This window comes from Perca flavescens, chromosome 17, assembly GCF_004354835.1.
Source record: "Perca flavescens isolate YP-PL-M2 chromosome 17, PFLA_1.0, whole genome shotgun sequence".
NCBI classification, from domain to species: Eukaryota; Metazoa; Chordata; class Actinopteri; order Perciformes; family Percidae; genus Perca; species Perca flavescens.
In genome coordinates, this window is record NC_041347.1 from 18595657 (window position 1) to 18621691 (window position 26035).

Genomic DNA, 26035 nt, shown 5'->3' on the forward strand with positions numbered 1-26035 from the left:
CGTGATATTGAATCGATTTGATTCGTTGACAGGATAATCGGAATCGATTTGAATCGTGAGACCAGTGAAGATTCATGCCCCTAAACTGAGCCCCACCTTTCTCGTTAATTACTTTAGGGTAACTAGATTGAGTACAATTTAATTTAGCACGTTTTTTGTGTGATGCCCACTAAAAAATATATTCATTTTGAAAAGCTAGCAGCTCTGTAAGGTCGTACTAAGGTACAGTGGTGCTTTGAGCTAAATGCTAACATCAACGTCAGCATGCTAACATGCAGTGACAGAGTTAACATGTTGATGCTTAGAAGGTACATGTATACGCAAATATTTACCATGTTCGCCACATTAACATGTTAGCATACTAACAATTGGAGACGTTTCACTCAAAACCACTCATGGTGGCACTAGAGGAAAATTCATAGGATTAACTAATTAATTAGAATACATTGTCTGTATGAATGAATGTCCGTACCAATCCTTCCAGTAGATGTTAAGATATTAGAGAAAACTTTAACTTCATCCTGACATCTTAATCCATGCAATATATTGAGATATTTCAATCAGGAATCAACTGGACTGACACATTGTCATCACTAATGCCATGCAACTAGTGTGTCTAAAAAACACACAACAATAAAAAACATAAATGGGATGGTGAAACATGGTCTTTACGGTGCAGCAGAATATTAATTTAGACATTCACTGGCCTCAGAATCATCCAGGTTTGACTCCAGGGCCGACATCACAAACTTTTTGTTAAAACTCAAGTGATTAATCACTTCTCAATGGGAAATCAATCACAGTCACTTCATAGCGTGCAGTTACTTTATGTTGTCCTGTCTTGGGCTTTTTCAGAGTGGGTGTCAGGGAGAGAGGTCAGAGGTGTTTTAATGGCACTGAGAGAGTGCATGAAGAGGTGAGAGTAGTTTATTGGATGGCATTTGAGATCGGAAAGATATAATGGGATGAGGTCACTTGTTAACACTGGCAAAAAGTGCCACAGAAGGGTGGCATAACCACACATGGGCATTCACAGGGAGACACACACATGCATGCACGCCACTCAAGAAATTGCTCTCAAGGTAACAAGAATATACACACGTCAAACAAATTAGCAGAACCAGCCGTCCATGTGTGCATGTTTGTGTAAATTGTTAACTCTGCTGGTATGGTATGCTGCCCGGTGCCACTGCATGTGGCTGTTGAACAGGTGCCAGGTCGTAAACACTCCCTGCCTGGTGCCCAACCACAGATGTCATTTCAATCAGCCTTCAGTCAGGCTGAAAAAATAAATCCTGGAGGTCCATACCTGTGTGATTACATTCTCTAATTATAGTTTGGAGCAGTAACTCTGAGATGACTAAACGAGATGGGCGCTGTGAGTGTAATTATATCTTGACAATTAATAGGCCCGTTCCTCAGAAAAAAGTTTGTTACATGATGACGTACATGACTGTTTTTCGCTCCCCGGGAAGAGTTTGAAATTATGACATAATTACAAGGAAAAACATGATATACAAGGATGATAATTATCCCCACGTGGCATTGCCTTTTATGATAAAAGTTCATATCAAAGAAAAAGTTGATGTTTCTCCTGTGAGGGCCTGCTACACAGTGTAGTGTTTATCATTAGCTGCTTGGTCAAAAGAGGAAATAATTTGGACCTGGAGTGCATCATGTTAGCCCACAGCTTGTTCTATGGAAGTGTTGCTTTATTCAGAGGACGCTTGATCTGTTGCTATAGTACAGAGTACAATAACAAAGAAACATATCTAAGTTGCTGGGAGAACAAATTAGAAGGTAAAGGCTAACAGGCCATGCATGCAAATAGTGGCAGACTAAGCAACACACATTAAGAGAAGCACATTTGAAAAGAACATGCTGCAAGAATATGATTTATTAACAATCTAGTACTAAATCATAACAAATGAACATAACTAATGATAGTAATCATTATTAAAGCCCTTAGTTATAGCTTAAGGTGTGGCTAGAAAGTCTTACTGACTGATTCTTGAGTGAGGGAGGGTGAGTCCGCCAGCTGGGCTCTGATTGGTCCAAAGTCAAGGTGAAGCAGAAAATAGTTCAAGGGAGATCATCGTACAAGGAAGGTCACTGCTACAGGGGGGCTTCCTCACACATGCTACCCTTTCCTTCATACCTAGCTGCATTTCTCAAGTCTTAGAACAATAGTCAGGTGCCCATATGGACACTGACATGGTTTTGCTTGCTGTAATCATTCCTCTTTTTCATACCGGCCATTAAGAGATCCATTCCTAATGTGCTTTTAATGTAAGTGAGGGGGGACAAAAGTCACAGTCCTGACTCTGTGTAAAACTGTATCCCAAAGTTTATCTGAAGCTAATATTCAGTAGTCTGAGTTAGACAAATCAAGTGGTTATCTTCGTAAATTAAAGTATTTTTATTATGAAATCAAATGCCTCACTCCCCAACAGTGGCAGAACACAGAAAGCAGAAAAGACACAGTTTTGCAGCTAAATCTTGAGCTTCTCACTTACACCCATTGCTCCCAGTCCACTTCCATCTCTCCCGCCCTGTCAGCTCACTTCTGCCCTGGATTTTTAAGCCTTTTCATAGTTTCCACTTCTCTGCCATCCTCCCAATACAACTTGGGAGAAACCAAGAGAGTGCATGAAGTGTGTGTGTGTGTGTGTGTGTGTGTGTATGTGTGTGTGTGTTTTGTGTGTGTGCTGTATGTAGCGTGTGTGAGCACATGCATGTGTGACAGCGATGAAGACAGACAGGTGAAGGGGAGGCCAAGGGTGGGCGCGGGCTGTTGACGTGCTAGTCAGTAATACTTTTCCTCAGGTTGAGGTGTGCTCACCGGGAGGGTGTGTTACTGCTGGAAAGCTCTGTAATGAACAGGAGGCTGGCTCTCTGCCTGATCAAATTCCACCGCAGCCTCATATCTATCTTGCCTTCCAAAAATTTTCAACATACCAGTGGGTTTTATTGACTTGTCAGAGCAGACAGCCGAGTGCAAGCTCTGCCTTGTAAGGTGTGCAGTTAACAGGTTTCTAAAGCAGGAATGTCTGCTGATGACTTTTTATCTGCAATACATTTTGTTTCGTTTTTAGCTCAAATTGATGAACGGTGATTAGAGCTACAACGTGATAGGACACTAGTAATTCAGAATACAAACTTTGACTGTATTTATCCAAACTGTACTAAATCATGTTTGCACGTGTTCCTTTAAAATGAACTAGACCATAAATCTAATGGAAGCTAGCCCCAGTTTGTGTCTCTCATGTATTACCATTACATTTCATTCACAGAGATAAGCTAAGCTAGTTTTCAGAAAAATAAATACCCAGAATGTCGTTTAACAATACTTATGGCTGTTCTGAAGATCTTCCTAGAATCCTCAAAGACTCTTCAAACCATCTGGATAAAAACAATATTCTGTCTGCTGCACGATAAAACAATAGATTTTTTTAAACCTGTTTCCTAAGGTAGAATAAAAAAGATGATAGTTCTGGTCATGCTGCATCAATTTTGATATTTTGTAGGTCTGACAGTGCTAAAAAAGTGCAATGCTAAAACAACAGTGTACCCTTTTAATGAAACAAAACTCTTATAATATCTTTGTCTATATTCATGTTACTCATACCCATATTTTCATACAAAATAATGCCTTCATATTTTTCTTGTGTTGCACAAAAGAGCAAGGATGTATGCCATTTCCACAACCTGGATAGGAAATATTGCCACAAGTTTTTTTTTATCGTGCAATGGACAAAAAATAGTTTCCTTCAGGTGGCTTAAAGAGGATTTTGAAAAAAATCTTCAGAACAGCGGTAAGGGTTAAACTATCTTCTCAAACATCATCAACATCACAATTTTTCAGACGCTTAGGTCTGCAGTTGAATGTAATAGTAATACATGAGAGGCACAAACTGAGACTGAATGTGAGAAGGCAAAACTCTAGAAAACATCTTCCTTCCTGAAGAGGCTTCTCATGGTATTTCCCACACTTTTGCAGGATGTGTGCAAACATTGTTACTGACTGGAAAGCATGGCTTGACTTTCACTGGTGAAACTGAGTCAGGCAAAAAGAGCTATGGTAAAGTGCCAATGCTGACAGATGCTACTCCACTATCTGTCTCATAATGAGTTTAGCCTCCCACCCCCTCTCTCTGTCTATCTACTCTTTCCTCTCACCCCCTGTCCTGCAAATACAGTTAACTGCATGACCATCCGCAATGAATGGCGGTTAACAGCTGCCTCTTTTTTGATGGTTGCCTGTGAGAGCATGTAATTGCATTTGGCCCTGGGTGTACATGCACTCATTAAACCAGTGTCAGTGCCCATTACATTCCACAGCAGTGCAACTCAGGTACAGAATGCAAATACTAGGCACGAACAAATTCTGTGAATGCTTTAGCACTGAGGACGAGAGCACTAAAGGCCTCAGCTCAATACAAGGCCACAAGCAACTCAGTTGCATTGATTGTTTTTAGAGTGAATTTTCCTTTCCATGTGAAGTCTGATTAACACAAACAAATTGAATTTATTTCAATCATTGCATAAAAACTGGGTAATTTTAGCAAATCTAAAATAGATATGAGCAAAACAGCCAAATGTCTCACTATTAGTAGTAAGAGGATGTGTCTTACTGGAATAATTTAGCTGGTCCCAGTTGTTAGGGCTCAGAGAGGATAAGATCTGCTATGTTGGGACCTGATCCATGCTGGGATCCAATGCAAAATTCAAAAATTCCCATCTACATGCCAAGATTCAGTGTTGGACCCTTTTTGTTTTGCTGAACCCATTTTTATCTCTTTGCATATTGTTCTGATATCTCTCCTTAAAAACATGATGAAGACAAAACATGTTTTTCAATTAAGTTTATCTGAGCATTCTAACCTGTTGTAAAGGAGGGTGGTGGTTTCTCTAAGCTGATGTAGTGGAGCTAAATCTGTAGTTGATGAAAATGAACTACAAATTCCTCAAAACCACAATAACAGACTTAATGTTCTCAGTGGCTTTCAGGTCCTATATCCATCAGTTATTGTGATACGGTATGTCATGCTGTGTCCATTGTTGGTTGTGGCCTCTCTGCTGTGTGAGACAAACCATCAGTCATATAACACCTAGGAAGGTGCAACTGTGAGACAAAGAAGACGTGGCACCTCATACAAGAGACTGAGTAATGGACATTAAATCCTGTTGCAGTTTGGTTGTGTTCTTCATCACAATATAACGTGTCAGTGTATACATGACTTATGAGACAGAGGATAAAGCTTAAGGTAATTTATGCAAAAAAAAGATGAGCTCTGGCATTATTTGTTTGGGCCCCACATGTCAAACACTGCAGATGTGCAACATACTGCAGGTGCAGCCTGGCACCTAGTGGACAAACTGTGCATGCACACCCACATAAACATGCCATATGTCATCACCACACCCAGAAAAACCCAGGTAATGATTTTATGAATGAGAAACACAAACTCTGTCTCTTAGTAGCAGACAGGTGCTCATATTATGTTCCCTGCTCACTCAGAAAAAAATAACTTTTAAATGATCAAACATAATTAGAGGAACAATGAGAGGTGTAATAATGTAATTGTCCAACAGATGGCAAAGTCTGTCCAGTTTGCAGTGTTACACAGGCCTCACCCTTGAACTAGGCCTCTCTCTGGACAATCTTTACCACATTGTCATATTCAAACACCACATGAAGTAGTAACCCATTGAGCGTTAAACCATATTTCCATCCAAAAGGTTAAAGTAAGGAGTTCACACATTCATTATATATATATATATATATATATATATATATATATATATATATATATATATATATATATATATATATATACTACAAAACCACCAAAATATGTCCTTAATATGTTGCATGATAAAATATTTCCTCAGGTCTGGCAGGCTGTGTACGCCCTACAGTTAGATGTGGCCTATATCTGACGGACACTGTTCTAACTGTGCTTAACTGTTATCTGGTGACTTGAATAATGAGCTATAAAGAGGAGACAAAGACAGAGTGTGTGTATTAGAGAGAGAGAGAGAGAGAGAGAGAGAGAGAGAGAGAGAGAGAGAGAGAGCGAGAGAAAGAGAGATCCCTCCATCCTTCCTGGTGGGAGGTTTGATGCGCTGCGCAGACCCGTCCGCTACCGACGCATCTTCCTGCTAGCCTGATTCCCCCCGAAGCCCCCCTCTCTCCCTCTCTCTCAGTCTCTTTTTCCTCCTTTTCTGTCTGCCACTAGCCTACCTGAGGGAAAGTGCACAAAGCCAATAAGACAATCTGGCGTGTCGGCTGGGCCCTGTGCGCGCTATGCTTGGGTAAAAGGCCGCTGTTTGCGGTGTTTACAGGGGATGTAGAGAGGGACAGAGGCACCGCTCTCCCCGACGGACCGCGCCGTGTCTGCTCTGCTCTGCTCTGCCCAGCCCGCTGCATCGCTGAGCGGCCTGCGAAGCACACAAGATGTCGACCAGAACGCCATTACCCACGGTGAACGAGCGTGACACCGAGAATGTAAGTGCTGTTATCCAGAGACACCGGTGTTTTATCGGACGTGGGAACGGAATAAAAATGACCTGGCTATTTTGCGCACTGGTCGGTGCAGGTTTATGGCAGCGCTTTTTGAGCTAGTGTTGCAGAACGACTCGACCAATAAGCACTCCGGCTTTTTTTCTTCTGTTCCCATCTGACGGGAATAAAAGCATGCAACGTTAGCCGACAACAACAACCTAGAATAGAGGTGCAGTTTGGTTGTGTCTGCCCCAGTTTCTGTGCATAATACGGCTAGCCTAAACAACGCACTGCGTCAGTATGCTGGCTTTAATGATAGCTTGAATGTTAAATGTTGAGAATGAAAACGTTTATGTGGCCTGTGAGAAAATGGTGTTGCTACACTCGTGCACCTGGGGGTGTTTTGTAGTCCACAACGTCAATATTTAGGGAGTGTGGGGGAGGATGTTGCCCTACTTTTCAATGGCAACGCTAGCATCGCAATGTGACATCCATCACCTATTGGGCCCTGTTGTAACTGCACGCTCAGTGTTGAAGAGGAGGGAGCGTGTTATTATTCACCATACTGCTGACACGACACTGGTGCCGTATTATCGGGCTAAAGAAATGACTTAAACTGCTGGAGATGTCTCATCACTGTGTGAAGGAATGTTTGTGAACGGCCACCCCGCTGCTCGCGCGCGTATAGACTCACGTGCTCACAAAGAACAGCATACTAATAGGCTACACATCTTTTGAGATATGTCCAATTAAGGACTGCTGTATCTATGCTGACAGGCTCTGACATATCTAGGTTCGTCTGATTTTTTTTTTTTTGTTCCTCCTGGAAACAAGACGAGACACTAAACTCTAAAGCCTCCTTGATATTAAAGGCCTATTGTGTTGCAGTGTAAACAGCTGGAAGCAGACTTTTAAAGGTTATTCCCAGGTTTAAAAATAGGGGTTTTAGTTTGTCTTTCCAATTAAGAGTGCATGTATCTTGATTATTCCTCTTCAGGTGATAACATTTAAATTGGAAAATGCATTTCCAAAGTTACTCAAACCCTAAAGTTAATATCAGCTCTCTGGTCATTCTCTGCTGGTATTCAGAAATGCATCAGTGCTAATGCTGCTTTAGGTCTCCTAGACATAGTATAGATATATAGACTGCTAGGCGGCTATTAAAGCACTGCCTTAGCAGCACTGGCAGTAGCCAGCCAGCCTAGCCTGCCTCTGTTCAACTCTATCATGCAGCCCCAGGGCCCACTAGCAGCTGAACTGCATTGCATAACAGCTTATTACTCAGAGAAACGAGTGGCTTTAAGTGCAGCAAAATAGAAGAAGCTCTTTCTGTGTGTGTGTGTGTGGGGGGTATTTTTTCAATACGTCCCTGAAGACATACTGTCAGTGGTTGGGAGTAAATGGATGGGCAAGTGAAACAAACTTTGTGTATTAATCAAGTGTTCCAAATCACCTGCCTGTCCTGATGCCCCTCAGTTAATTTACAGAATTTGGAGCCAGGCCAAGTGTGTGCTTGTGTGTAGGAAAGGAAGGAAGAACTGGACATATGACAGATCTGATTTAAAGTTAATGGAAACAAGTAAAGTCCCTTTTAATGTGGATATTTACCATTTGCAAATAAAGGCAGTGCAAGCTACACATATTTCTCTGCCATGGAGATGTAAGAGATGATTTTGGTGCATTAGAAACAAGGATGCTGACTTTGACAGGCATCTAATCAAATTTCTCCCCCCCCCCCCCCCCCCCCCCCCCCACCCACACACACACACACACACACACACACACACACACACACACACACACACACACACCGGGGAGTGTTTGAATCCTCTGCAGTATAGTTCTCCCTCTGTCAGGATGTATGCTAGCTGAGGTGATGCACACCCTGCAGGGTGTAGCATTTCCCCGATGAAACGGGAGCAGGGGAGCCTGGGTAACCAGACCAAGGCTTTATTTTCTGGCTGGGTGTGGTGCTCAGGAGCAGAGGATCATGGGATCTCTGACCTGGACTGACATCAGCAGCTGTCGTGGAGGAGAGGAATCAGACTAGCAGAGACTGTGCATAGCCTGTGCCAGTGCTGTACTTGTAACAAGCTGTTCCTAATTCACCTTCACATGCCATATCACAGGGACACTTGTTATCGGGTTTGGCCATGAAGCCACTAATATTGTTATAACTCTTGACTCTGTACTGCACATATTCTCAAAGGCACGCAGTCAAAGGAGTTTACTTTCTTTTGTTATTGAATTTTGTCTTGTGGCTGATAAGGTCTTTTAAGGTTAAGGTGTCAGAGGGAGAGGAGGGAACCTGACTCGTTCCCACACAGTCTTTGGGCTTGCATGCAGGGTACTATTGTCTGTGTCTGAATGTGAATGTAGTTACAGTATACACATGCACATGTAGAACATACATATGATCAGCTCCTTGAATCTGGATATAGGTTAATGGGTTCATCTCTGTTTCCACAGCAAATATCCCACCTTCGGCACACACAAACCTCCACTGCAGCACTCTGCTGCATTGTTTGTATGTGTGCAGCCAATGTAGCAAGAGGAAGGGATAAATGTGTGTCAAAAAGCCTGAGAGGTTCAGGGACTTGTAGTAGTGTCTATATAAATCAAAGTTCCAGTTAGGGAATGAGGATATTGCTAATCTCTAAAATGTGTGGCTTTCCTGCAGCACTCGTCGGTGGACGGCTTCGTTGAACCCCCAGTCCCGCCGACAAAGTCTGCGAGTCGCCACAGCCTGCCGCGATGCCGCAACTCTTTCACCTCCACAGAGGAGCACCCCCATATTGGCAATTACCGCCTCCTCAAGACCATTGGGAAGGGGAATTTCGCCAAAGTGAAGCTGGCACGACATGTCCTGACTGGACGAGAGGTAAGACAAGTTTTTTAAATATTTTATAAATCATTTAGGTATAACTTAATTGTCCATATACAATACATTGGTAATCCCAAAACCTAGTTTTTCAGCCTCAGTCTTTTATTGCTACATGTTAACAATTAGGGCTGCATCTTACTATTACTTTCATTATTGGGTAATCTGGCGATTATTTACTCGATTAATCAATATTAATTGTCAGAAAAAAAGTCATACATGTCCATCACAACATCCCAGAGCCCAAGTTGACATATTACTTGTTTAAGCTGACCAACAGTCTAAGACATTGAAATTACCAATAAATAAGACTAATAAAACAATCAATCAACATTTGAGAAGCTGGTGATTTTTTATTTTTTGCACTTTTGCTTAAAGAATGATTAATTAACTAATCTTTTCAACACTGGTAACAATGCAAGCTCACTTAAAAGAAAGTGAGGAGATTCAAAGTGTACCTAAAGTAATCTGTCATCTGCTCATTTCTCATTTGAGTTACAATTTTACACATTCACCAGAGAAACCAAAGTGTAACGAAAAGATGGTGGCATATTTATTTGCTTCATCAATTCTTTCACAGAAAGATTTTGAATAGTACACACACACACACACACACACGCACACTGCTGACCTGTCAGAGTGATAGACATCCTGCTTTGGTGTGTCGATAATTAAAGCTCCTGTTTCCCCAAGGAGAAAACAATGACCTGTGATCTGTTCACTGTCTTTCACTCAGCAGGACCCACCATGCTCACTGACAGCTCTGATCCACCTCAGATATCCTCTAATGTCTGTTTATTAGCCACTTGCATCCTTTAATCCTCTGAGTTTATTTGGCCATATCAGAGTATGGAGGGCATGAATATTCTCCCAGGTCAAAGCAGTAACAGTTGAATCCATCCTGTGTCCTTTAATGCTAATGTTAAACAGGCATATTGGGTATGCTGCCCACTGTTTGCGGAGAAGGTCAGGCGCTGCTTCGTGTGCCTGAGTGCCCTTGCTGGCTCATCAGAATGCAAAGACATGGATCAGAGTGAGAGAGAGAGAACAGGTGGAAAGAACATAACCCACTAAAACCGACGCTATCTGAGCTTGAGCCTAGAAAGACCTCTTACCAGCAGCTAACAATATTTCTTTTTAGCTAAAACAAAAGAAAGTTTACCTCTGTAAAAAAACATCAAAAAGAGCAGCAATGAAGGTGACAGAGCGTCCTGTCCTCTCTCTGCCGAAGAGGGTGACCATACAGGATACACACACACACACACACACACACACACACACACACACACACACACACACACACACACACACACACACCTGCCTCTACCATATGCCCTGCTCTTTGCTCTTCCACTCACTAGGGACGGGCATTAATACATTATTACGTATTTATCAATTTTCAGTGAAATTGTACTGTAATGATATGACCTCATCATGTTTGAATACTGTCTAAATCAATTATTCCCCCTAGAAATCAAGGCTTTTGTTTTAAATGTGAATAGTTTTATCTGATGTAATACATAACAGTGGAACAAAGTTAATTCATTTAATTATTTTATATTTGACTTTGCAGACATTTTCTTATTGTGATGTATACTGTAGCAGTATTAGAAAAAAAGTACGATTAGGTCTGCAACTAACGATTATTTTCATTATCAATCAGTCAGTAGATTGTTGTATCAATTGGCCAATTAAACTTTTGGTCTATCTAATTTCAGAAAGAAATTGTGAAAATTTGTCACAATTTTCTTAAACTCAAGGTGATGTCTTTAGGGCCAAAATGGTTTAGGGCCAACATACATGTATGACCTCTCAGATCTTCTGGGACAGGTCTGCTTTCTGTCCCCAGGGTCAGAACTAAACAGCAGCGTTCAGTTTTTATGCTCCACATATCTGGAACAAACTCCCAGAAACTGCAGGTCCGTTGCAACTCTCGGTTCTTTTAAATCAAGGCTGAAAACTTTCTTTTTGATGCTGCCTTTCTTTAAATAATTGTTAATTTTTTATACTGCACTGTAACTTTTATTCTCGTATTTTATTTGTTTTTAATTTTTGTATTGTTTTTAACTGTTCTTTAATGTTTATGTAAAGCACTTTGAATTGCCCTGTTGCTGTTACAAATAATGCTGCCTTGCCTTGCCTTGCCTTTATACACTCAATTATAAGTTACTCTGTATACAGAGAACACTCCTGAAACGTACTGAAAGAACTAAATATAGATATACAGTTAAACAAAGACAACAAAATACTAACCTACAGATGTTATGTGGCAGGGTGTTATGAAAACTAGTAAATATGAAAAAAAGTTCAATCTAGTCAAGTCGATTTTATTTTTAGAGCGCAAAAATCACAAGAGGACTTAAAAATCTGTATGACATCCTCTATTTTTAGACCATCAATCGGAATAAGAAAAAAACTCAATATGCAAATTGATTTTGTATCTACAGAGTAGACACATTCATAAAGTATCTATTGTATATGCAGGTTAAATTGTTAGTGTATACTGTATGTGCAGGGTTCTGTATACACTGTATGGTAGTGTAAAGAATGCTGGAATATATTTTGTATGGGTAATTATAAGTTACTCTGTAAATAGAGGTAGTTTATGTGTATATATTGATGGATAGAGTATGCACAATACTTGCTCATAAATACATTTTTCAATAAAAGAATATTGTGCACATTCTTATATTCTAGCAACAATAATGCCTTTCTGAGATATAACCTTATACTCCCACGCTACAATAGTTCCCTTTAGCGCTCAGAGATCATGACCCTGTGGTTGTGTAAAAAGAGCTCAGGGGGAAATAAATGTGTAGAGAAACATGTAAAGCTCTTCAGTGCACTCAGATGTTATGACTAAGTTTACCCTCTGTGTCCTCTAGCTGAATATTCACTTGTACGTGTTTGAAATGCGTGCGTGATCACAAGACCTGCATACGGTGAAGAGCATATGGGCCGTGTGTTACTCGGTAAATAATTAACAGGGATGCACGTTGCCCTTCTGTCACTGTGGAACTGAATTATTCACCCTCAAATCCATTAGATGGCAAACACACTTGCACACAGACACTGGCATATGATGTGATGCCATCCACTCGTTCATCAAATCTCTCAATCTGAGAAACAAAAAGGGAAATATTGGTACAGTGCAGCGTAGAGGACATGTAATAAATTGCTCTTATTAATAGAGAAAAGTGGAAGTTATAAAAATAGAATGACACACGATGACAGCTCCGACACCTGCAGGCATACGTCAACACACACATGCATGCCTCCACCTGAGTTTTGTCCATGACAGGAGGAAGCAGAGAGGAGGGGAGTGAGGTCTGTCTGTGCACCTGCCCACCTAAGACAGGCTGCAAATAGACACCACCTGCGTACTGCGTGTCTACACGCAGCGAGCCTCTCTGCTGTCTTTTACTCCGCTCTCTCTTCTCCTTGCTAGATGCTTTTCCTTTTAGTTCCACCACATTGTCATTGAGTTTAGTTTACAAGTTTGGCTGAAATCAAATGCAACTTGTATTGTCTCAGGGAAACCCTGCTTGGCCTGAATAATCTGCATTTTCTCCACTGTGACTCAGCATTTGCTTCCTGGTTTTCCCCTTAACAGGCTGCTTGGGATTAGAGTCTGCATCCACTGAAGCATGCTTATTAAGCTCTCATAATGCCGAAGTCACAGTAATGCTGCGATCAAAAATTGTAATTAAGGCTTTCATGGTATGATTAATCTCCTAAGGAAATTTCTCCCCTGCCTCCCTTCTATAGAGAGGTCAGGGTTGCAATCTCTGTGTCAGAATCGTATTGAACAGTTGAACATACAGGAAGACAAAAAGAAAAGTTTAGTCGAGTCTGGAGTTTCACAATGCAACACATTTTAGAGACACAGGGCTGGCTAACTATTGAAAAAGAGAGAACATGCAGCAATCAGTGGTACAGTGGCTCCTAGTAGCTCAGAAAAAAACTAATACATCCTTGAAAAAATGTTCGACAATATTTATAGGCCTATGTCAAGTAGAGCTGGGCAATATATCGATATTATATTGATATCGTGATACGAGACTAGATATCATCTTAAATTTTGGATATCGTAATATGGCATAAGTGGTGTCTTTTCCTGGTTTTAAAGGCTGCATTACAGTAAAGTTATGTCATTTTCCGAACGTACCAGACTGTTGTAAATGTTGTACTGATGATTATTTATCAAAAATCTCATTGTGTAAATATTTTTGTGAAAGCACCATTAGTCAACACTACAATATTGTTGTGGTATCGATATCGAGGTATTTGGTAAAAAATATCGTGATATTTGATTTTCTCCATATTGCCCAGCCCTAATGTCAAGTTTACAGAAGCTTGCATAAGCCTGATTTGCTGTTATTATAAAGCTAACCTATATATTTTATGCTAACAGCAACATCTTTGATCACTAGGCTGCTGTGACACCTTATCTAGGTTGTTTAGCTGCAAAATGTCCATCACAATTTTAGTTATACTGACACTGTGTCCCATCCCACACATTATACTTTTACTATAAAAAGATGTAATCTGTATTAATGATATAGTATGTTATATAGTACTATTTGGCAATGGGGTTTGGGCAGTTTTAAGGTCCCCTGTGGAGTTTTTTTTTTACCTCTAGTAGCGCAATGGAGCTGTTTTTCCTGTAAGTGACTTACATGGGATGCACATGTTTGTGCGTGACGCGATACACAGTCCTTCCAATGGTTTCACACTGGTCAAAAGTCGGCAGTAGCATGACATGCTGCAAAGGCAGGGAGAAGAAACTGATAGCTAGTAAACATGGATGTAAAAAAAATGCTGGATTTAAAATACTTAAAAAAATTACTTTGCAATTGTTTTATAATATTGGAAATGCATTGAAAACATATGTTAGAGCTTAAGCATACACACCAGTGAGTAACACTGAATGTAAACATAACTGTTTGTTTACAAGAAAACTACACTAGCCATACAAGCAGTACTACCATAGCATCATCATTGTCATTGTGATGCATGTTAGCATGCTGATGTTAGCATTTAGCTCAAAACACTGCTGTGCAAAAGTACAGAGCTACTAGCATGGCTGTAAAGTCTGTTATTAGCCACAAGTTGCTCCTCCTTTTCAGTTGTGAGTTATATTATTGAACAGCCGTGTCTAATCACATCAACACCACACTCAAAAATCAAGAACATTTGTAATTGTAAGCCTGCTGGTGTTTTTGAGTATATAATAATACTAAAAACCTGGGAAAATCATTGATGTTTGTAGACCATTTCATTGTAACTGCTTTACTGTAAAACACTTGCATCTGGGTTTATTTCTACTGACATTAACAAACACTACAACAGACCATGTCACAGTGTTAAACGTTTTAAATGTGTTGGTGATCAAAAATCGTGTGGTAGTTGCCTTTTTGTTCAACCACAAACTAGTGACATTCATATTTATTCAGTCATTTGTAAGTCTGTGTAACAAAACTTTAATTAGTGTTGAATCATTTTTATGCAACAACAAAAGGCCACATGTATTTTTTCAATGTAACTACATTACATTGTAAAACTGCTCCGTCAATCACTTATCAGCATTATGTATGAGCTTGTGGTGAGTCTGCAGTGTGGCTAAGCTAGTTGCTTTGTTAAGGCTGCTGAGCTCTCAGAAAGTGAGGAAGCAGGTCTGTTTCAGTGTGCACTTTGGGGTGATTATTGAGATGGATGGTTCAGACTGCTGCCTAGCTAGACCTGCCAAGCCAACAGTAGATCACCGACCTACAGAGTCATACAGTGAAATAATGAGCATAGTTCATTTCAACTCAGGCTTTCACTGTACAACCAGAATACAAAGCTAGAAGTAGTTTTGACATCTTGGTTATCTTTTATCTCTATATCCCCCTCTCTCTATCTCTCTTTCTCTCTCATCCTTTCTTTTTATGTCTTTGTCTTCCTGTCTTTTCTCTCTCTAGGTGGCAGTAAAGATTATAGACAAAACCCAGCTGAATCCCACAAGTCTACAGAAGGTGAGTCTGTGTTTTTATGGCCACATGGTAACATTAATGTCTTGGTTACAGCGCTTTTCCATTAGTCATTCCTGAGTTGTTGGCACTATTGATTCTGTGCTCTTTGAACTCAGGATGTGCTGTTTTACATAATGTAATCAGATGAAGTCAGGAGAGACCACAAGGCTTGTTTAATCCACCCCCCCTCACCCCACCCCTTGTACTTTGTGTTGGTATGTGGTTAGGAGCAGCTAAAAATACCCCTGCCTGCCTGTTTGTCACTTACCCTTGTCTAGCAGTCATAACCAATTACAACGAAGGATTTGGGACCGTTTCCTGATTACTGAATTCAAATCCAGCTCTTTCTGCTGATTAAACACACACATGCATATAATCCTGTAGATTACACCATGTGGAAAAATAAGCGCACTGCTATGAACATGCATCACTTACTGAGGTGTCCAGCTGACGGACAGGATTTCTTTTCGGTGATCATGACATAGCATGGCTCATCATAGCTCCTCTTTTAATTTTAGTGCTTTGTAAAGGATGAACAAACTGCTAAGCAACCGCTGCGGTGGCTATCAGACTGTAATAAAGGAGCATTATAACCACCACACCTACATAAACGGTTGATGTGTTGATGGGCCTCTTGGCCTCTATCTCATTGTAAGCTGCCGGGGTGAGAGAATATTGCAGCTGCAAGCAGTCTTAATGGCAAACTAATAACAACAATTAGCTTCCCAAAATGTCTGCCATCCCACATTAGTCTGAGTGGAGTGAACTCAATGAGTGTTACTGGAAGAAATTAATTCTGGGCTAATCAAACAGGGTATAATTGTTAAAGTGAGACAAATGAAAAATTTGGTTCTTACATTTGATATTTCTTATAAATCTGTAAAACAAGACTATTGGGGCATTTCTAGCATGATTCTGCTCCCGACATTGTTCTCAACGAGCAAATCTGTAATTGTTTTGTATCTTAATGGGATCCAACTGCAATTCTTCTGCCAATCAGTGTAAAGAAGACGCTGTGAGAATTTCAAGCTCCAAAGTTCTGTTCTGTACTCATCTAATCTGACTGAGATAAATTTCATTGTGCAAGCTCTTTTGTCAGACAGCCTTTTGTGTGGTTTCTTATCTGCACACGCACAGTGGGGTAATGAACATTTAGAGGCGTGTATGTGTGTGGCATTAAGATTCTGAACATAAACTCACTTCACCAATTTGGGTCTTGTCTAGGTCATGTGCGGTTACGCACCCGATGGGTCGGGTTGTCCGCTGCCTGGTGATGGGCAGGGCAGATGTATCATGTGAGACTTTAGACCAATCAGGATCTCTCTGATAAATTATTCAGTTAGCCTTTCAGATGTCAACTGCAGTAGAGCTGAGCGGGTCAATATGGAGATATCTTATGGCTTTTCATGGGGGATGAGCAATTATTATGCTATATAATTGCATGTATGAACGTTGATGTTGGTGTCTGCGTGTACATGTGCATTCATGTGTTATATCTGGTTTGTGTATCTGTATCTGAGTGTAGACATGTTATCTCTGTATGGTGCTATGGATTGCTGTAATGGTATACATTAGTGCCATCTGCAATGCAGAAGCTCGTCTTATAATGCAGCAGTCGTCTCCTGGATTGAATCGATTATCTCATTGACTTAGTGTGTCCTATATGCTATCCTTGTGAAAAGCTCTACTATGGATGCATTAAAGGGACCATCCACCTAAATACAGTTTCTGTTTGGTTACTCTTGTGACATTGGATTGGCCAAAAAATATCTAGGAGGAATGAAGTATTTCTCATTCCTGGTGTTTGGGGTGCGTAGTGCTGCTGGTTGGCCAGATAATTGCAGAACAATCGCAATGATTTTCATATTGGCTGGCGAGAATAAAATAAAAAAGTATTTAAAATCATACAAAAAAAAAACTATACTGTACTGTACAAATGTGGTGTTCAGTGACTTCAAAGTCTCTAGCTCAGTGTTTTTGCTTTGGCTGCTTGTTTTGTTCATGTCTAGAAGTCTACGTAAACTGAATTTTACTACGTTTCCTCAGGGTGTCATGGGCTGCTTCGCTTATTCTGTTCCAATCGTGACCTTCACCCTGGGAAAGTAGCAAGAAAGTTTAATAATGAATGGATGTAAAACATAAGGAGTCTATTACAAATTCTGTTTTAGTAAGGATTTTTACCCCCTTGACAAAGTAGTCATGGTAGTTCTGCAACACCAGTTCTTGGACAATAAAGTGAAAATACCACCGTGTACATTTTCATGGTTAAAAATGCCATTCTGTGTAGCTGAGCAGGCTATTTCTAGAGGCGGATATAAACAACAGACGGCCATAATTATTGATTCAGTGACTCAGGCTTTTTACATGCATGAAGAGGATTCTTTGGTGCATCTGAAAATCGGTTGTCTAAGATGACCTTGTCTCCTCTTGCTCTGCAGTTGATTAAACATTTTGTACTGAGGGTCAGGAAGGGGCGCTGTCCCGAAACGTCCGTTGTGTGGCGAAAAAGTATCAAATTGGAGTGCTGTCCTAGTACAACGGGTAAGACCTAGAGAAGAGTTGAACCATGCATGCAATTCACCATACACTGTTATAGTACTGTTTTTTATTTGTGACCCTGTTTGTTTGGCAATGTGAGTGAGTGAGGTTTCAGGTGTTTGATCTAGCTGCATCACTCTTCCACTTACTGTTAACAGTGACTCTTTCATGTTAGCCCGTCAAAATGCCACTGATCTCTCTCTTTTTATGGTCTCAGACGAGCCACGCTGTGGGTGCACCATCTAGCACTGTAGGCACAGCCAGCGCTCTGGCAGATCCTATATAGCCACAAACACTTTGATGCATTCCTGTACCTGTGCACAGCCATTAATTCAGTCATATACACCTACAAACATCCTCTAACTTATCTCTGAGTAGGATTTAGACTGGGGTTCACCTTGCGGAGACAAAGAGATTAAATCAATCTTAAAATCGCTGTTTTTTTTACTTATTTTCTTGAGTTTATCTTTGTCAGTCTGGTGCTTCCCTCTGATTTTCTTTTTTTTTTTTTTTGGATTTTACAAAGAGGTTAACAGCCCAGCATGAGTCATGAGGCTAGAATGAAGCTCCGGTCTGTTCCTTTATGGCGCTCTCTGCCCTGGTGTGACTTTGTGGTGGTTTCAGTGTAACAGGAAATGAGGTTAGCTGAGCTTCCAAAGCACCTCCTTAGATCCGCCACAGGAAATTCATCACATGTCATCTGTGGTCAGGGTTGTTGACGTTGTCAGGGTTTTTTGGCATTTTAGCCCTAAAATAGACCTCTCCATTAATCCTCTCTTTCACTGAGCAAACACTGCTCTCATCCCACCATCCCATCGCTTTCTATCTCTTTTTAATCTGTAAATAAGGGTTTTCATCGCTTCAACAATGACATCAGTGACATATTAAAGGTTATATAATTGACCAGTCAGACATGATAGATGTGCCGCTTCAGACAAAATTAAAGCCTGTGCTGTTAAAACGCAAGACATTCGTATTTGGAAAAGGTAGAACCATTGCACAAAACGGGCCGCAAAGAGTAAATGAAGCGACAAACACTGGCAGCTTCTCCAGAAATTAAAATCTCTTTTCTCCACGTGGCTCAGGTCCACAGTGCTAACCTTCAGTCTTAATATCTTATGTCTGAGTGTTGTGTTTTAAAGGTAATCGGAAAGCGTTTAGGACAACAACACTCTGACTCTGTTTGTGCACTACTGTATTTGTCGGTTGCAAAAAGCCCACCATGGGGTCAAGCTCTTTTAATGGCTATTGTTTATGTCTGTCTTGCGCCTGCCACTCTGCATTAGCCAATGAAATGCTGCCGAGCCCAAAAGCTACAGGAGCTTTGGTCTTGTTCAGATGAGTAGAATGTGATTTGACAGACAGCACTGTTGTCCGAGGTGAATCATGAAATAAATCAAATGTTGAGGCTGCTAAGATATGCATGCGTTCACATGTTCATGGATGTATTTTTACAGTGTTGTCAAGGCTTTGATTAAGAGTTAAAATTGTAAGAGAGAAGTTGTGCCTTGGTGTGGTGGATAATAAATATGAGGTGGCAGAGAGAGAGATAGAGATGGGGGTTATTTTCAGCACCTCAGGAGTCGAGGGCAGGACAGGACAGCTTGTCTGAATGTCAGTGACACTTTCGATCCCTCTGTCTGTTTGTCTTTGTCTCTCACTGTCTTCCTTCGAGAATCCGCAAGCAATGGTTATTTACTGATATGCGGTTTTGAAGTACTATTTTTGCATATAAAAACATGCATGCACACACACACTCATAAGAGGGATGAGGGCTTCCAGCCTACTCATCCTATCAATAATCTCCATGTTGAATGAGCAGCTGTGCTGCTGTGACTGAAATAGTCCAGCCAGTTCCTGTAAGTGTTCCCAGTCTGATATCTTCTGTTCTGCTCCTTCTGCATGGGGACTCGGCTGTAATTAAGGCTAGTTTGCTAGTTTGGGAGTCTGGGTGCCCCTGGGTGGCTGGAAGTAGGTCACTGGCGCAGACTACTGAGGTTCAGGCACATTGGAAACGCGCGGGGAGGGGGGTGTTTCATGTTTGTGATAGACATTTTGTTTTTTCAGCTATTCTTGTAATCATTTTCTTCAATCACTCTCTCAATTAATTATCTGAATCAACCATTTTGATTCATTTTAGTTTGAAAGAAGGTAATTTTGCTTGGCCCAAATATTCAGTACTCGCTCACCTTCTCCAGTACTACCATTAAAAACGGCTTTATGCCACGCTGTGACTCCCCAGTGTGACTGTAGATAATATTGATATTCATACCAGACTGAATTAAAAAATGTATTATCTTCTGACAGCCTTCATGGTGGCTACACCCCTATTGAGCTTTTTATTGACCGGCTTGTTGCTGTCGTTTTCCACCGCCCTTCTCAGATTTGTTCTAATTTTTGTTTCCAAGTGGCTGCACACGTGCTTCCCATGTGAAGGGCTTTAGGGTAATGACGCAAACGAGAGAGCGGGAGAGGGAAAGAGGCAGAGAGGGGAAGAGATGGAGATAAAACACTGACTCTTTAGTCCATCACTCATTCAGAATAATATAGAGTACTGTCTTGACGGATGTGTCACATGTTAAACCACGTGAGTGGATGGATGCATATCTCAGGCTGGGACTTATATGTTTATTCTTGTTTACTGCAGGACATCTTCTGGTTATTGTGTCAGTATGTTTCCACTCTAATTGACTTTGTTACCATGAGGGAACCTCTCTGACCAACATAGCAGCTGATGAATATGGAGCAGGGTTTGCCACACAGGAGAGACTTGCTATTCTGAGCCACTCAGGAATGGAAGATTTCTGTTGTCAACAACATGGTGCCATAACAAATTCAATCTACAAAATCTGCATGCACGCCCATTCCTTTTAAAATGTCAGATTTAAAAATAGACAGATTACTTTATTAATCCCAAATGGAAATTCTAGTGTTGCAGCAGACAAATTACATGTAAGAACTTCAAAACAGTCAAATAAAAACATAAAGAACTAACATCTTAACAAGAAACTGAACTTAAATTTTAAAACCATACTGCAAACTATAAATATAGAATGGTAGTGCCTGTTAACATACTAGGTTAATAGGTCGTACAAGGTTAGTGCAACATATGCAGTTACAAAATATTAAAATGAACTGCAAGGTCTGATTAAGAGGAATCAGCAGTTGTGCACAACTGCTGTCGGTTTCTTCAAACTATGACTACATTATTTTTTAACTATGACATTATTCTGTTTGTAACCCTAACCCAGATTTGAACCTTGAACCGGTTTACACATTTATTTGTATTTATATTACAGTCTTATTTATTCATTTTATATGTTTCTTTATATATATATATATATATATATATATATTCAATACTTAATAGGAAAAATATCTTTTTTGGTTTTGTTATTCTTGTCTTTTTCTGTGATATTTTGACAACAGGAAAAATATAGGAACCTTATTCTTTAAGCCCTCAGCAGCAGCTCGCTGTATGTGTGCTGGGTCTAATGAGATAAGAGGTGTCAGAAAGATAGAAAAAGAGAGGCAGGAGAGCAAGTAGAAACAGAGAACAGGGCAAATAATTAAAGTGAGAGAGTACCTGCATGTTGTTGAACCAGTTGTTGAACCAGACTGTAGCTAGAGGTCCCACAGAGTTGGGCCTGCTCAAACTGATATAATGGCTGTGTTTGATGCCCTAGAAACATAGACTATCCCAGCACTTATGTAAGTGCTAAAAGGCCATTAGAAAAGCTGTGTACACACACACACACACACACACACACACACACACACACACACACACACACACACACAGGTATACACGCATGCATACACACCAATATAGGGTCCACTCTCCTTTTTAATTTGACATGTTTGATAATGACTCGTAGAATAATCAAGTTTCTCTTTTTAAAAGAGGACAGTAGATGAAAGCAGCATCCCTCAGGGCCTTTTTGCTTTATCAAAGTTGTCAGCAAATGGCAAAATCTGTGTTCTGTCTCAGGTAGCAGTAGATGCTGAATCCCAGTTGAGCGAGTGTTGAAATTTAACACTCAAACAAAGCCTTCGCACGACTGGGAGTCAGCAGAATGTAAATGATTCAACAGCACCTCTAAGTGGCTGCAGGAGCTTGTTTGACATAAACAGCCACGCCAAGAGTGAGGAGACACCGCTTTAAAGGATTGTAACTGCATTCTGTCCTTTCTGACTCCACACTCAGCTGTTATACATGGTGCTTGGAGAAAATAGATTGGACAATGGGATTTTCTTTTTAGGGTTTTTTTCTCATAAAGGCTGGATAGAAACTTTTTCCATCTGCAGTAAAGATAGTCTTATCATAATAAACCTTGTAAAGGAGCTCAAGTTCTGCTTTGTTTTCTAGAACTGCAAGACAAAATCATTATTATGACTTTGCTACTCTTTTCTTTTTTTTTTGTGCATGTTCATACTAAGATGATTACAGTAGGCAGCCAATGCCTAACTGTCTGTAAGCCTGTGTACTGCTGCTCTGCAGTGACTGGCTATTGCATGCTGCTGACTGGGTGTTTGGAAGGCCAACTGGCCTGATGGCTGGACAGCAGCATGTCAGTGGAGTTGTAATTCTGGTCCTTATCTGTGTAGGGCAGGGTTTAGTGCAACGTTGTCACTGCATCAGTCCTATTGCTTTACACAGTACAGTAGTCCCGTGATCCTCAGTACCGGTCATGTTCCTCCAGAGCGTGAGCCAGTGTCAGATATACACACTTCAGTGCTCTGGACTTAAATGTGGCTCAGTTCCCTTCGCTCAGCTCCCTAATGAGTGCTAGATAACATCAAATAGTGCTTTCCCAGCAGAGACAGAGCTAACACTCAGGTTCACTGCATGTAATGTCATGCGATATATTTTTAGACTAATATCCCTCTGTGTCTCAACAGCTCTTCAGGGAAGTCCGAATAATGAAGTTACTGAATCATCCAAATATAGGTAAGTTCAAACCGGAGCCTGCAGCAGCTTGATGACATCTTAGCAATAATATTCCCATTTTATTTGGATTAGTTTTAGCAATTAAACCAACACCCAGCACAAAGCTATAGCAGTTTAACTTTTATCAAAGAAATTATTATTATCATTATTTTAAAAAAAGCACAGTTGATGCTATTTGTTTCCTTGCTGCTGCTTATTTTTTTTGCAGTAAATTAATTTGATTTATTTATGTATTTTTGAGTGGGGACCTCTGTTTTCTTGTTCTCTGATTTTTATTTTCAAAGTAAGACCATTACCAATCTAAATTCTCTCTTCGACAAAGTAAATACCTAAAACGGAGGTATGACCCAATAGTTTGAAAATCTTAACCGTAGCATCAGCTTCATGAAAATGCGTGACTTCGCTTCATATTTTTAGAACATATTGGCTTCCTAAAGTACTAAAGATTTTATTCAGACTCAGATATCCATTTTAATGCAACGAGGAAAATAAACAGACCGGTAAACTCGGCTAACACCAATGTTGAACTTTAATTGGTAAAAACTGTTTTATAAATATCTAATTAATTTGATCTCCGCCTCCTTCTCTTTCCTTTTTCCCAATTTCTCCTGCAGTGAAATTGTTTGAGGTGATCGAGACGGAGAAGACACTTTATTTGGTGATGGAGTACGCCAGTGGGGGTGAGTGAAGCCTTAATGTCAACCACTAAATGTGTGACATCTGGTTGATTTTGTGAGTGTATTCCTGCTTGTTATTTCCACAATATCAGTTGTAGAGCAATTTAATAAGCTCACATAAAGACAAAAAAACTACTGTATATCATGAGGTAATGTAATTTGAAGCTGCCTCTAATGTAATATTCATATACAAATCTGTAAACTATTTAAATGCAAACCATGCCATTTGAATGCTTTTATCTAGAAAACTTTACAACCAGAGTGGCTACATGATTATGGTCACCCTAGTTGTGATAATGGTAATATAAAATGAGAATATACTGATTGATAATTGTATATTTCCTTTCTCTGCTCCAGGAGAAGTATTTGACTATCTAGTGGCTCACGGCAGAATGAAGGAGAAGGAGGCCAGGGCCAAGTTCAGACAAGTGAGTCATCAGTATCGCAGTGCTCGCACTTCTGTCGTCATTCCATTTACTGTTTTCAGAGGGAAGACTGCATGCACCAAGATCAAGCATCGTCACCGACTGCAGAGGAAAGATGGAGCGTAGATAGCTTGGCCTGAGAGAAGAGGGGGGTTGAGAACAACTTCCTTATACAGTACATGCTGCTCTGACACCTAGTGGTGCTACAAGAGCAAAAAGTAATTACAGCAGTTTATGTAGCCTATTTCATGCTTACATGTACATATACCATGGAAATTAACAGAATTAGACCAGTTCTTTCACATGCATGGCATTCATATTTAAAATCCCTCATTGATGGTCAGAGGAACTGTGTGTGACACAGTGTGGGAAGCTTGTATGTCTCTGTGTGTGTCCCAGTACAGATTCAAAAGTGTTTGTGCATGTGGCTGAGAGCAGGCGGGTTGGCGGTACTGTGTTTTCTATTTGATTGATGCTTTCCAGGCATATGTTGGTGAAATTATAACTGTCAACTGTCATAGAAACTGCTTCCTGTGTGTCACACAATTACAGTGGCTTTGACATGAGACATTTGGGCCTGAAAAATCACAAACATTTGCTTGCATGAGAAATACAGTTCATAGACCTCAGATAAAGATTACAATAGCCTCAAACATTTCCTGTTTTGGAAGCAGAAACATATGTCATTCTCCCCTGTCTTCATGTAAACCAACTTCATTTTTATTAGCCATTAACAATATTGAGGATGCTGGCAGAAGTTTGCTAAATTGAATGGTATTACCATTAGCATTATGCAATGTAAACGTTAGCTGCCAGAGCTTTTGGACGTAGAGTGAATCTGAGTAATTAATTGACTTCAGTTTAGACTAAGGTGTTTGCTTGATGAGGATTACCGATTTTGCTTTTCTTACCTGTGAAATAATGCCCATGATTTACTTTTTATTTGGATGCTGAAACAGTCTTGCTAACATGAAGCCTTGCTAAGCCGAAAGCGCTCTTTGTTGGTTTATTGCTCCACAGTTTGAGATAAAACCATATAGGGTTGTAACCTTGCACAACAGTTAATATTTCTATTCATATTTGGGGTTTGTACTGTAGAGCTGCAATGATTATGCGATGAAAATGAATTAACAATTATTTTGAGAATTGATTAATCGTTATTTTTCAAGCAAAATTGCTAAATGTTTTCTGGTTTCAACTTCTCAAATGAGAAGGTTTGCTGCTTTTCTTTATCATATATGACAGTAAATTGAGTATATATGGATTTCGGACTGTTGGCCGGACAAAACAAGTAAACTGAAGACATTACGTGAGCTCTGAGAAACTGTTAATGGCTCTTTTTGACCTTTTTATAGACTTAACAATTATTAAATAATCTGCAGATAATGAAAATAATTGTTAGTTTTAGCTCTTTTGTGTCCATGTTTTTATGTCTTTTATATTTTTTTTGTACATCTGTCACTTTTATGTTCTATCTTTGAGTAAATAACTATGCAACAACTGTTTTTTGAAAAGTTTTCTTTCTTAATATTAAATACACCTGTGGTGTCCTATGACTTGCGTGTATGTTTGTATTTCAGATTGTGTCTGCAGTGCAGTATTGTCACCAGAGGAGGATAGTACACAGGGATCTAAAGGTGAGGATCTAAACTCTTATTCTCTCCGATATCTGATTTCTTATTTGAGTAGTATCCATATCTGGAATGTATATTTTGGAAGAAGCCTCTATAATGAACCATGTTCTGTCAGTGCTGATACATTAACAATCCACATTATGATTTGCCTCATCTCTTCCCACCTCAGGCAGAGAACCTGTTGTTAGACGCAGATATGAACATCAAGATAGCCGACTTTGGCTTCAGTAATGAGTTCACTGTGGGCAGCAAGCTGGACACTTTCTGCGGCTCCCCGCCATATGCTGCTCCAGAACTCTTCCAGGGAAAGAAGTACGATGGACCAGAAGTGGATGTCTGGAGCCTGGGGGTCATCCTCTACACACTGGTCAGCGGCTCACTACCCTTCGACGGACAGAATCTAAAGG

General features: G+C 40.2%; 1 protein-coding gene across 1 annotated transcript in view; it reads left to right on the forward strand.

Annotated features, from left to right (window-relative positions):
- Positions 1-6197: 6197 nt before the first annotated feature.
- LOC114571832 (serine/threonine-protein kinase MARK1-like) overlaps positions 6198-26035 on the forward strand; it is a 29861-nt gene continuing 10023 nt past the window's right edge. Inside the window, 8 exon segments of the mRNA XM_028603031.1 lie at positions 6198-6511; positions 9189-9389; positions 15353-15406; positions 22844-22892; positions 23507-23572; positions 23927-23997; positions 25575-25631; positions 25798-26034. Of these exon segments, the coding sequence (XP_028458832.1) occupies positions 6461-6511; positions 9189-9389; positions 15353-15406; positions 22844-22892; positions 23507-23572; positions 23927-23997; positions 25575-25631; positions 25798-26034 (786 nt within the window). The 5' untranslated portion in view covers positions 6198-6460.